General features: G+C 35.6%; 1 protein-coding gene across 10 annotated transcripts in view; it reads left to right on the forward strand.

Annotated features, from left to right (window-relative positions):
- TUT4 (terminal uridylyl transferase 4) overlaps positions 1-14,515 on the forward strand; it is a 133,296-nt gene that overhangs the window by 32,421 nt on the left and 86,360 nt on the right. For all 10 annotated transcript variants that reach the window (XM_039238609.1, XM_039238625.1, XM_039238629.1 and 7 more), the window contains exons 3-4: positions 5,522-5,685; positions 12,270-12,386. In XM_039238609.1, the coding sequence (XP_039094540.1) occupies positions 5,522-5,685; positions 12,270-12,386 (281 nt within the window). The remainder of the gene's footprint in view (positions 1-5,521; positions 5,686-12,269; positions 12,387-14,515) is intronic.

The following is a 14,515-nucleotide window of genomic DNA, read 5'->3' on the forward strand; positions in this document are numbered from 1 at the left end:
TTCCTTGCATTTCCTCAGATATTTGGCCTTCATATTTGCTTTTTCCTCTGTTTGCAACATTCTTCCCCAAGATGTCCATATGGCTTGCTCTCTTACCTCCTTCAACTTTTCAGTGAGGGTTTTGCTGGGTCACTTATCTAAAATTTACAGTCTTTACTCTTTTTACTTGTTTAATTTTTCTCCATAGTCTTTTTTTTCCCCCCCATTTATTTTGAGAGAGAGCGTGCATGAGGGAGGGGTAGAGAAGGAAGAAGAGAGAGAGAATCCCAAGCAGGCTCTGCATGGGTAGCTCAGAGCCTGATTTGGGGCTCAAACTCATGAACTGTGAGATCATGACCTGAGGTGAAACCAAGAGTCAGATGCCTAGGCGTCTTTCTCCATAGTTTTTATCACTATCTGTCATATTTAAAAATTTTCTTACTTACCTTTTTATATTATAGTTTTATTGAGATATAGTTCACATGCCAAAATGTCTCATTGGAAAACATACAGTTTAGTGGTTTTCAGTACTATATTCACAGAGTTGTATAGATATAGCCACTGTCTAATTTCTGAACATTTTTATCACCTCTCCAAAGAATTATCACCACCTCTACAAAGACTTCACTGTACCCATTAGAAGTCACTTACTCATTACCCCCTCCTCCTAGCCCTTGCCAGCCACTAATCTACTTTCTATCTCTGTAGATTTCCCTATTTTATATAAAGGGAATCATACAACATGTGGCATTTTGTGTCTGGCTTTTTTCACTTAGTGCAATGTTTTCAAGATTCATACATGTTGTAGCGTGTACCAATACCTTACTCCTTTTTATTGCTGAATAATGTTCCATTTTATGGATATACCATGTTTTATTTATTCTTTTATCAGCTGATAGATAATTGAATTGTTTCCATCTTTTTTTGCCTATTATAAATAACCCTTATATGAACATTTTTTGAACATATATTTAAATATTTTTGTGTGGGTGTATGTTTTCATTTCTCCTTGATATATATGTAGAAGTGGAATTGTTGAGTCATACGGTAACTACTGTCTTAACCATTTTAAAGTATGTAATTGACTGGCATTAAGTACATTTATATGTTGTACAACTATCACCACTATCTAATTGCAGAACTTTTTCATCACCCCAAAAGGAAACACTGTACTCATTAAGATTCACATCGTTTTCTCCTCCTCCTGTCACCTTCTGACAATCACTAATATGCTTTTTGTTTCTATATATTTACATTTTCTGAGTATTTCATAGAAATGGACTCGTGTTTTTTGTGTATCTGGCTTCCTTCATAAGCATCATGTTTTCAAGGTTCATTTGTGTTATATAAGTACTTTCCTTTTTTTTTTTTTTTTAAGTGAGAGAGAGAGAGAGAGCATGCAAAAGCAGGGGAGAGGGGCAGAGGGAGAGAATCTCTACTAGGCTCCACACCCAGGGCAGAGCCTGACTCGTCACCATGAGCCAAAATCAAGAGTAGGATGTTTAACTGACTGAGCCACTCAGGCGCCTCCTAGTACTTTCCTTTTTTAAGGGGACTGAATTGTGTCCCCGTAAAGTTTGTATGCTGAAGCCTCAACTTCCAGTGTGATTGCATTTGGAGATAAGAGCTTTTAGGAGGTAATTAAGATTAAATGAGATCATAACGGTGGGGTCCTAAGACAATGGGATTGAAGCCTTATAAGAAGAGAAAGAGGGATCTGTCTCACTGTATGCATGAACCAAGGAATGGGCTTGTGAGGACACAGCAAGAAAGAAACTGTCTGCAATCCAAGGAGAGAGCTCTAATTAGACACCCACCCTGCTGGCACCTTGATCTTGGACTTTCCTGTCTCTAGAGCTGTGAGAAAAGAAATTCCTGTTGTCTATGGTATTTTGTTGTGACCATCTGAGCTAAGACAGTTGAATAATATTCCACTGTGTGGATATGCCACATTTTGTTCATCTGTTTATCAGTTGATTGGACATTTGGGTCATTTCCACCTTGTTGTGAATAGTGCTGCTATGAACTGTCATGTAGAGGTTTTTGTTTGAATAACTGTTTTCAACTCTTGTTTTATGAGAGTTTCCCAAAGTTTGGGAAATTCTGCCAGATGTTACTTTATATTCATGTTGATTTCAGAAAAGTAAATAATTTGATTTATTTCTGACTTTTAAAGAAAACTATGTAGTTATTAAAAATATGCCAGCTTATATTGGCAGAAACAACAGTTTTACAAGATTTGCTGATGTGCCTTTTAGTGCTTGGCAAATTGTACATACAGAAGAGAGAAAAAGGGTGGGGTGCCAGGGTGGCTCAGTCGGTTAAGCATCTGACTTCGGCTCAGGTCATGATCTCACGGTCCGTGAGTTCGAGCCCCACATCAGGCTCTGTGCTGACAGCTTAGAGCCTGGAGCCTGCTTCAGAGTCTGTGTCTCCTTCTCTCTCCATCCCTCCCCCATTCACGCTCTTTCTCTCTCTCAAAAAATGAATAAATGTTAAAAAAAAAAAAAAAGAGAAAAAGGTTAGAATATTATTTTTTTTTAAATTTTTTATTATTATTATTTTTTTTACAAATAGTTTATTGTCAAATTAGTTTCCACATAACACCCAGTGCTCATCCCCACAAGTGCCCTCCTCCATGCCCATCCCCCTCCCCCCCACATCCATCAGTCCTCAGTTTTTGTCAGCATTCAAGAGTCTCTCATGGTTTGCCTCTCTCCCTTTTGCCCACCATTTCCCCCCTTCTTCTCCCCCTTGTTCCTTCGTCAAGTTCCTCCTAATCCTCCTATACGTGCAAACATATGATATTTGTCCTTCTCTGCCTGACTTATTTCGCTCAGCATAACACCCTCAAGGTCCATCCATGTTGCTACACATGGCCAGATTTCATTGTTTCTCATTGCCATGTAGTATTCCATGGTATAGATAAACCACATCTTCTTGATCCATAGAATGTTATTTTCTGACTACTATTCTTTATCATGAAATGTAGAAATAAAATTAGGATTTTCAAGTTGGTTTCCATATAACACCCAGTGCTTGACAATAAACTATTAAAAAAAAAGTAACCATTTTAATGAGGTTCAACAACAGAACTAAGCAGGATGTGTGTTAAAATTGCAATGAAAATAAAGGGAATGTTAAACAGAAAAAAAAATTAGGATTTTATCTTTACTTTTACATTACCGTTATAAAATTGTTGCTAAAAAACTAAATCATTTTTCTAAATACTAGGATACAATTGCAAGTTACTTATTGTGCATTAATGTTTCCCTGACAATAATTTAAAAATCAGTTAGCCAACCTAACCATAATTCTGATGTTTGAATCCTTTTTATAACATCTTTAAGAGTTTGCCATCTGAGGCAAGGACTTCTGTGTCCTTGCGATAGGAAACACTTCAAAGGCATTATCATTTCCTCTTTGTTTAGAAAATTGGTGCTATCAAAATGTAGAAAAGTCACGGTTCTTGTAGATGGCAGTATTTGGTTTTTGAGGGCAGAGTGGAGAGATCTGTTGTCCATGAACTTTAAGTAGTGTTTTTAAATACATCCAAATTTATTTGTTCAGCACACTTTTATTAAGTGTCATCCCTGGTCTAGGTATTAAAATCTGAAAGTACAAAGTTAAATAATACCTAGTCATTAGCATCAAGGAATCTATCATGTGAAGTAGGAAAGAGATAAATGAATACAAATTATATTATTATGCAAATGTGAGACAATAGGGAGTTATGAGAATATAGTTGTATAGTTGAACAACAAAGGTTTGAATTGCACAGGTCCACTTATGTGGATTTTTTTTCAATTAAAATATATTTTATTATTTTTGGGGGCACCTGGGTGGCTCAGTAAGATAAGTGTCCAACTCTTGATTTTGGCTCAGGTCATGATCTCATGGTTCATGGGATGGAGCCCCGAGTTGGGCTTTGTGCTGACAGCGTGGAGCCTGCTTGAGATTCTCTCTCTCCCTCTCTCTCTGCTCTTCCCCCACTTGTGTTCTTCTTTCCTCATTCAAAATAAATAAAAATAAGCTTAATTTTTTTATTATTTTCATTTTTTAAAAGCAATCGCTATACCCAACATGGGGCTCAATTTATAATCCCAAGATCAAGAGTCACATACTCTACTGACTGAGCCAGCCAGGCACCCCTGATTTTTTTTTAAATAAATATGGTGTGGTATTGTAAATGTATTTTCTCTTATGATATTTTAAATAACAATGTCTTTTTTCTAGATTACCTTATTGTAAGAATATAATATGTTTATAGTATATATAACATGGAAATGTGTATCTATCGACTGTTAATCATTAAGGCTTTTGGTCAAAAATAGGCTTTTAATAGTAAAGATTTTGGACAGTTAAAAGTTCCATACAGATTTTGGCACCCTAAGCCCCAGTATTGTTCAGGTGTCAACTGTATAAAGAATATAAAGACTATCTACTGAAACAGGTTAAACTTAAGCTGAATTTTGCAGGACAGGTAAACATTGCTAGTTGAAGTGAGGAGAGCCTTGATGGTGGAAGAAAAAGCATATGTATAAGGCTTTGAGACTTGAAGTAGCAGTGATCCATTCTAGCACATTTGGTATGAATGAAATGAAAAATGCTGGGGCAGAATATAAAGTTAGAGATATAGAGAACTTAGCTCTCTTTCTTAAGGTCTTGGTTTAAAATCTGAGAGAAGCCTTCCCTGACTCCCATATCTAAAGTTAGTCTTCTCTCAGTTACTTGCTTTTTCCCTTTTATAACACTTACTACAACTTGGAATTATTGTAGTTATTCTGTTTATTGCCTTCATGAAGGCAAGAATGACATGTAATAAGCTAGAGAGTTTAAACTTTATCCTGAACCCTTTGAAAGCCTTATATATTTTAAACAAGAGAATAACATGATTCATTATGTATTTTGAACAATCGCAGTGATGGTGGAACCTACTGTATACCTAGGTATATAATACTAGGTGCTGAAAATGAAAAGATGACAGCACACAGTCTTTGCCTTAAAGAGACTGCAATCCAGTTAGGAGGTAGAGAAGCAAAGAAAAAAATATTGATGTGGTAGAGATATCCATGAGTTCAGTGAAAGCCAGGAGGGAGGAGCTTGGTGTGTGTTTGTGGTCTAGAGTATATATGTTATTTTAACTGCTAGTGTATATTGATGAAGTCACTAAAGTGATTTTAGTGATTAATCTTTGGAACTTCAAAAAGCTTTTTATCAGACTTCAGAGATTTTACAAGATAGTTATGTTGTGTAGGCCTTCTGTAGTGAGTGTCACTTGTATTTATCTCTCCTGGTAGTTAGGTTGGAAGAACAAGATAGGCATTTGACCCATGAAATAGATTTTTCTTTGTGAATTCCGATACTATGTAAATCTCTTACTTGAATCTTAAATAAGTATACCAACTTGTACAACTAAGGAATGTATAAGGAAAGAATCTTTTTTCTGTATGTGTATAAATAGAATGTCTATTTTCCATTAAAATTGTTTTAAATATATCAGTTCTGCTGATGGTAACTAAGTGATTGCTTCCTTTTCCAGGTAAAATGAAGAGTGATGAATCTAATAAAGAAAATTCTTCAGAGATGGACTATTTAGAAAATGCTACTGTCATAGATGAATCTGCACTAACACCTGAGCAGAGGCTAGGCTTGAAACAAGCAGAAGAACGCTTAGAAAGAGATCACATCTTTCGACTTGAAAAAGTATACTATGCCATTTTAGTTATTTGGAGGAAGATGCATGTTTCATAACTTTTCTTTGCCAAGTACAGCTCTTTTTATTTTTCTTCTTTTATTGCTAAGGCAGAGATAGCATTCATTTTTCTTAATTTCCCTTTTTCCTGCTTTCTTCTCTCCCTTTGTTCAGCAAATCCTTATATCTGTGAATCTGACTTCATTCATTGTCATTCCAGGGGTTAACAAACTATGGCTTATCCTCTTTCTTTTCTTTTTTGTTGGTGAGTTTAGTGTTTTTTAATTGTGGTAAAACCAACCAACCAAACAAACCTACCCCTTGTATTTGTAAGCATAGTTTTATTGGTACATAGCCATGCTCATTTGTTTACCAGTTGTCTAGGGCTGCTTTCACGCTACCATGGCAGAGTTGAATTGAGTAGTTGCTCTAGAGAGCGTATACCTTGCAAAGCATAAAATATTTATTATTTACCAAAGCATAAAATATTTACCAAAGTATTACTTTGTCCTTTTACAGAAGAAGTTTGCTGACCCTTGATTTATTCACTTATCAATAGATACAGAGTGCTTGTTATTTTTTAGGTACTAGGCTAGGCACTGGGGATATATTGGTGAAAATGGCAGTTCCTGAATTAGAAGTGAACAGTCCATTTGGAATGACAAATAAATTACTAAATACTATATGCTGTATTACACTTTATCCTTTTCTCCTTGGTTTTTTCCCTTTTCCTCTTTTTTCTCCCATATTTACTGAGTATCTCTTATGTATTAGGAACTGTTGTAGCCGTTTTTATCTTGTTCCTGAGTACTAATTAATTTCTTAATCTAGAAACACACATTTCTAATAAAAAACTTAACAATAAAAACACTGTTAGGTATTGAAGGAAAGAATCATAAATCAGTCTCTTCATAAATAGATATTTGGGATATTTGTGAGTATGTATACAAGGGAATAGGTTATCATTCTGGATAAATAAGAAAGGAAAGAAGGAAATAGTATAATTTTGTAGAGTTTAGACAAATGAGGTCATCTAAATTGAATGAGATTCTGGGTTAATATTAATAGGACTAATGACAGAGTAGTCACCCTATGAAAATGGAAAGGAATATCAAGGGCATAGAGGCCCATAATGTAGAAGAGAATTTAGGTTCTCTAGCTAGTCTCCCAATCTAGTTAGAAAGAATCTTTTGCAATTTGCTATTTTACTTAGTTCTCTTTCCTCTCACTTTCTTTTCCCTAAGTCTGGATTTAGTGCTATTCTGAATCTGTGTATTGTTAAGATAAATATTGAGTGCTTCTCATGTACCATGATCTGATGATAAAAAGTTGAATTGGGGCATGTGTGGAATTTTTAAAAACATGATGCTGCTTCTCTAGGAGTTTACTGATTAGAGAAAAACATCTAAGCAAATAACAGTAATAATAACACTATTGTTTGAAAATGGAATCTTAAAAGAGTGACCAGCTTGAGTTGGGGTATAGAGGCATCAATTTGGAGAATGCTTTATAAGGAGGTGACATTGGAATGGAGTCTGAATGAGTAGTTAGGAGTTGATGAGGTGAATTGGGGAAGGCTGATACAGATGAATTACTATATGGCATGTATAAAGGAGATGTGAAAGATATGTTTATAAGAAAAATAAGTTGGGGACTGGATGGGATAGGATATGAAGCAGGAAAGATCAATTCTTGGGAGAAGGAAGAAGTTGGGGTGAAATGGATATTTGATAGTGGTGGGAAAGAATGGCGTGAGTTAAAAGAAAAGCTTGGAAGCATGGAAAACATTTTACTTCTTGTTTGAATTTGTTTATTTGAATTTAGGCAACAGTTATATAAAATGAATGTGCCAATACCAGCGTAGATGTCTGTAATCTCTTTTCTTCCTGGCATTTCTTTGTCCTGCACAACCTCTTGTTTTCAATTGAGTGTACTCTTTTTTTTTTTTTTTTTAATTTTTAATGTTTTACTTATTTCTGGGAGAGAGAGAGAGAGAAAAAGAGAGAGAGAGAGAGACAGCGTGAGCAGGGGAGCAGGGGAGGGTCAGAGAGAGAGGGAGATACAGAATTTGAAACAGGTTCCAGACTTTGAGCTAGCTGTCAGCACAGAACCCAACGCAGGGCTCGAACCCACGAACTGTGAGATCATGACCTGAGCTGAAGTCGCAACCGACTGAGCCACCCAGGCGCCCTGAGTATACTCTTTTTTCTTTTTTAAAAAAATGTTTTATTTATTTTTGAGAGAGACAAACATGAGCAGTGGAGGGGTAGGGGTAGTGAGAGAGGAAGACACAGAATCTGAAGCAGGCTTCAGGCTCTGAACTGTCAGCACAGAGCCTGATGCAGGGCTTGCAGTCACAAACTGAGATCATGACCTGAGCTTAAGTTGAAAGCTTATAATCAGCTGAGCCACACAAGTGCCCCAATTGTTAAGTGTACTCTTAATTAACATTTTTCTTTACCAGCTTTAGACAGACACTCATTAAGCATATTCTTAACTACTTGCTTTTGATTTCATCAGGTCCTTTGGTTCATTCACACTATAGATTATCTGAGGAGTAAAGATGCAGATTTTTAAACTGAACCAAAGAAGGAATGAATCCAGGGTATTAGATCAGAAGGGTAAATCTCCCTCTAGTGAGTGTTAAATGTTGACTAGGAAATACTTAGTTGACTAGAATTGTTGACTAGAATTTCCATGCCCAGAAAAAGATTTATTAGTGTGTGTGTTTAATGGTAAAATGAAATATAACTATATTAAAGGAATTTTAAAACATTTTTCATTTGTTTCTCCTGTGAAACTAGAAGTTTCATGATGGTGAGAACATTTTTGTCCTGTTTGCTATTGTACTTAATATATTGCGTTGCACATAGTAGTTAGCCAGTAATTGGAGGTAGTTTGCTTAGTGATTAAAGTGTATGGGTTTTGGAGCCACTGGGTCTATTTCTGCCACTTACTGGTTGGGTAACATTGGATAAGTTATTTAACCTCTTTAAACCTCAGTTTCTTCATCATTAAAATAGAGTTGATAAAAATAACACCTAGCTCATTGGCTGTTATGAGGATTAAATACAATAATACAAGTAAAGTTCTTGGTATAGTGCCTGGTATGTAGTAACCACTAAATAAAGATCAGCTATTTATAGAATTGAATTTACCAGCAGTTTTTATTTAAGATTATAGAAGCAGTTTTCAGTGTTAGAGATTTATCCAAGGTCAATTGAGATGTCATCTCAAGCTTTCTGATTCCCCATTCTTATAAACTTTTCTTATAAAAAGAATCCAGACAAGTCCTTGTCCACTAATATGTTACAATTGAAAAACTTGTGTGATAAGTGATTTCATGACTCTCTCATCAATATTCATAGCTTCAGGTATTCTGTATTTATGCTTTCAACTCCTGAATCAACCCTTCTTGCCACTTTCACCACTCTTTTCTTGAACCAAGTCAACATGGTCTCTCTTCTGGATTGTTGCAGTATGCTCATAATGGCAATAAGCTCTTCCTGCTTCTGTTCTTGAAGGTATTAGGAAGGAAGGCAAGTGATCCTTTTAAAAGTAGATTAGATCTTGTAATTCTCTGCCCAGAAACCTTCAGGGTCTTCTTCCCACACTTGGAATAAAAGCCAGAGTCTTTTTAAGGGGCCCTGTAACCTGGCCCCAATTACCACTCAGTGCCAGTCATATACTAGGCTTTTTGCAGTTTCTCAAATATACTAGCACATTCCTGCCTCAGGGCCTTAGTATTAACATTTCCCTCTGCTTGGAATGTCTCTTACCAAATATCCACACAACTTAATCCTTCATTTCCTTTAAGTTTATCAGTAAAGTCTTAAGCGATGACCCTTTTTTAAAAAACAGTTAACAGGAGGACCATGGGGGAGGAGAAGGGGAAAAATAGTTGGGGAGAGGGAGGGAGGCAAACCTTGAGAGACTCTTGAATATTGAGAACAAACTGACAGCTGATGGGGGTGGGGGAGAGGAAAAGGGGGGTGATGGGCATGGAGGGGGGCACTTATTGGGATGAGCACTGGGTGTTATATGGACTCCAACTTGACAATAAACTATGAAAGAAAAAAAAAGCAGTTAATACCTCTACACCATATTCTTATTAATTTGTTCATTTGTTTATTTATTACATGTCTCTGTACACTATAAATTGTGAGAACAGAGAAGTTGTTTTATTTCTATTTCCCCAGCTTCTAGATAAATATCTGACATATATTATGAGCTAAGAAGGTATTTAGGGAATTAAGTATTAGTTGTGGTTAGAAACCAAGAGGTAGGAGTCTCTGCAAGGTCTTAATTCATTCCCCAAAAAGGACAGATTTGAAAGAATTTTTTTGGTTGGTTTTTTGTCTTCAAGTTTTTATTTAAATTCTAGTTAGTTAACATACGGTATAATGAAGTGTCAGGTGTAAAGTATAGTGATTCAGCACCTCCACACAATACCTGCTGCTCATCACAAGTGCCTCCTTAATTCCCATCACCTATTTAACCCATCCTCCTACCCACCTCTCATTTGGTAACCAGTTTGTTCTCTGTAGTTAAGCATCTGTTTCTTGCTTTGCGCCTCTCTCTCTTTTCCCCCCTTCTTTTGTTTTCTTAAATTCCACATGTCAGTGAACTCACATGGTTGTCTTTCTCTGACTGACTTATTTCACTTAGCATAACACTCTCGCTCTATCCAGGTCTTTGCAAATGGTGAAAAATATTTATACTACAAATCGAAACGACTGTATTGAACTGAATTTTCCTTTTTGCTTGTTGCTTTGGACAGATTATTTAATTCTTGAGATTTAGTTGCTTTGCCAGTAAAATGCAGAGTCATGATAGGGCTGTATGGCTAATACATACTCTATAGATGATAGCTATATTTATTTTTAGTCTGTGGTGGGACAGTTTGTAAATTTGGGGTGAGAGAATCTTTTTGTCAGGAGTTGCAGCCTATTCAAGATTAATCTGAGATAAAAATTGAAGCATTGCTGCAATTTCAGTATAAGGCACTAGAAATAATGCTTAAATTTAATGTGTATTTATTATGTTTTTCTAATTTTTCGTTGTGTAATCAATATGGATACAGTTGGCTTTGGATTCAGATATACATGAATTTAAATTCAGCATCTCCTACTTAATGTTGTATCGTTGTGAAAGTTGCAAGCTGTATGAGTTTTTGTTTTCATATCTATAGAATGAAGATAATACAAATCTAATTGGATTATTAGGGGTATTAAAGTGACAAATTGTATGTGAAAACACCTAGGATGGTACCTAGCACATAACAGGCACTTTGAAATTACTAAGTTTATTTATTTATTTATTTTTATTTTTTAATTTTACAAATAGTTTATTGTCAAATTAGTTTCCACATAACACTCAGTGCTCATCCCCACAAGTGCCCTCCTCCATGCCCATCCCTCCTCCCCCCAACATCCATCAGTCCTCAGTTTTTGTCAGCATTCAAGAGTCTCTCATGGTTTGCCTCTCTCCCTTTCCCCCACCATTTCCGCCCTTCTTCTCCCCCTTGTTCCTCCATCAAGTTCCTCCTAATCCTCCTATACGTGCAAATATATGATATTTGTCCTTCTCTGCCTGACTTATTTCGCTCAGCATAACACCCTCAAGGTCCATCCATGTTGCTACACGTGGCCAGATTTCATTGTTTCTCACGCCAGTCAGAGTGGCTAAAATGAGCAAATCAGAGAACTCTAGATGCTGGCGAGGATGTGGAGAAACATTCCTACACTGTTGGTGGGAATGTAAACTGGTACAGCCCCTCTGGAAAACAGTGTGGAGGTTCCTCAGGAAACTAACAATCGAACTCCCCTATGACCCAGCAATAGCACTGCTAGGAATTTATCCAAGGGATACAGAAATGCTGATGCATAGGAGCACATGTACCCCAATGTTCATAGCAGCACTCTCCATAATAGCTAAAACATGGAAAGAGCCTAAGTGTCCATCAACAGATGATTGGATCAAGAAGATGTGGTTTATCTATACCATGGAATACTACATGGCAATGAAATTACTAAGTTTTAAAAAATTATATCAAGAGTAGATTTATAAAGTATGACTAAAGTACTATGATAATTTTGTGTGTCAGAGTTGTTCCCTTCAGAATAGTTAACCTAAGAGAGTATCCATTTATTCTCATGAGATTGCGATTCATTGGAGTGATTTTGGAACTCAGCTTTTGAAATTGTCTTCCGTATTTGCAGTTCATTCTTTTGAAATCCCCTATGTGAGGATGGAGTTTTTTTTTTTTTTTAGGTAATCAAACAGATAAAGTTCAAAACTGATTTTTGAGACAGCATTGGAATAAGACCAAGTAACAAGACTGCCTTTCTTATCGTACATTGGATGCTAAAGACTATTTTACGTTATCATGTTGTTTGAAATTAGTATACAGTCTCCTATAGTGACTATTTTGAAAAGGTTAACTTTTTTTGGCATATAAGTACTGATTTATTTATTAAAAATTTATTCCTTTAATGCTTATTTTTGTTTCATATATTTATGTAATCATATCCAGATATATAGTCAAAAATTTACTTCTCTGCTTTCTGAAAAAATGCATTTCTTAACTTTTCAGCGCTCACCAGAATATACCAATTGCCGATACCTATGCAAACTTTGCTTAATTCACATTGAAAACATCCAGGGAGCTCATAAACATATAAAGGAGAAACGACATAAGAAAAATATTTTGGTGAGTTCTTTTTACAAAATATTTTATTTATTTTTCAAATGGTAAAACTATATAGAATATTTATTTATGAAACTGAGGTGTTTATCCAGTCTTATATTAGTAACTAAAGTGATAGCATTAAAAGCTGTCATTGATGTTCTTAGGTGGTCAGGAGGTTCTTTTCAGAGACCAGTCTCTTCATCCTAAAGTATGTTGATTACTAAGTTTAAAATGGTTAGAGAGGGCTGATTGACTGTCTCATTTTATAGAGCATGTGACTCTTGATCTCCGGGTTGTAAATTTGAGTCCCACGTTGGGTGTATAGATACTTAAAAATAAAACCTAAATGACTGAATCAATGAATACATACATATATACATACATAGATATGTACATACATACATACATACATAACTGTCAGGTATAATCAGTCCAACTGATACTTATTGAGTTTTATGTGCTTGGTCTAGGCAGTGGTGAGTAAGATAGTTGTGATTCCTACCCTCAGAGTTTCTAAAGTAATGGTGAAGGTGTATACTGAAAAAGAATTTAAGTATAATGAGTTTTATTAAAGGGAGAAATGTGGTGCTAAGGAAGTGTACAAGAATGTTTTACTAGTCTGCAACAAGGACAGTTTCTTGGAGAAAGTGTCATTTGAGTTGAACTTTGAAGTGGTAGTTTAAAAGGTGAATGGCACAGAGGGGTAAACTGAAGGCATTTTACACAAAGCATGAATAAAGTTCTTTAAGTCAGGAAATGACATGGCATATTAGGAACTGAAAATGTCTAGTGGGACTGGGACAAAGAGAGATAGGAGGAACATCATGTGAGATGAAGGTAGAGAAGTCCAGACCATGCAGGGATTTATTATGATTCGACTTTGGGAATTCATGATTTTTTAGTTAGTTATTTTTATTAGAACATTTCATAGACATAGATAAGAATAGTGTTTTAAAAATCATTCGTATTTTAGCTATTTAATTTTTTCTTTTCAAAGTTGTAATATTAATACTATATAACCTCCTACTTATGTCTCAGTCTTTGCTTGTATATTTTCTCTGAGAAGTATTCTTTTACCTGGGCGTCCCAAAAAAGTCTAGATTAGGTATTCCTTCTCTGTGCTTGCATAACAACTTGATCAGAATGTATTGTGCATGTCTGTTTTCTCTCCTTCTAGACTTTTAAAATCTAGTATTCTAGTGGGTAGATTTAGTTTATTTTTGTTTCTATATCCCAAGACAGTGTCTGACACATAGTAAGTGCTCAGTATGTCTTTCTTGAAAAAAATGAATGCATTGAAGAAAATCAGGAACTCGGAAAAGAAATTCAGATTTTGTCAGCCTATTACTTTGATTTAATCAGAGCTTCAGAAGACTTAATGGAAAAGAGACAAAGTGGTAGTTTGGGAGATAATAACTGAGAAATTTCAAAAAGTGTTGAATGATGCTACTCATTAATTCCAGGAAGCTCAGGGAATTCCAAACAAGGAACTTAAAAAGAAAGCCAATGCACATTATATATATTAAAAGGAAATGTTAGAACATTACAAACAACAACAACAAAAAAAAAAACCTTAAAAGCAGATATACTGGACTTCTGCTTTTGTTGAAGTTGGAGTAAAAAGGACTACATTTACCTCATTCTTGAAATAACCAAAGAGAAAAAAAGGATAAAAATAGCTAACAATGGTTTTCAAGCAATGAAGGACAGGCAGTGAATGGAAAACAAATGAGGTGAACCCAATTATTATTCCCAAATATAATACAAGTTTTCATATTGTATTATAGGGAAGGGAGCCCAGTGAACTCCCAGAGTTGAGATGAACTTTAGTCCAGGGAATCCAGGGTGGCTAGAGTTGGTAGGATAGAATAACAAAAAAGAGAAAGCTATATAGAAAGAAATCCATAGAGGCGCCTGAGTGACTTAGTTGGTTAAGCATTCCACTCTTGGTTTCAGCTTAGGTCACGATATCCTAGTTTGTGAGTTTGAGCCCTGCTGACAGCACAGTCTGCTTAGGATTCTCCCCCTCTCTCTTTGCCTTTCCCCTGCTTGTGCTCACACACTTTCTTTCTCTCTCTCAAAATAAATAAATAAACTTAAAGAAAGAAAGAAATCTATAGATCTAAACACAGTCCCCTCAGAGTATTCAG

Source organism: Hyaena hyaena, unplaced genomic scaffold, assembly GCF_003009895.1.
Source record: "Hyaena hyaena isolate Hyena2069 unplaced genomic scaffold, ASM300989v1 scaffold_5, whole genome shotgun sequence".
Classification (NCBI taxonomy): Eukaryota; Metazoa; Chordata; class Mammalia; order Carnivora; family Hyaenidae; genus Hyaena; species Hyaena hyaena.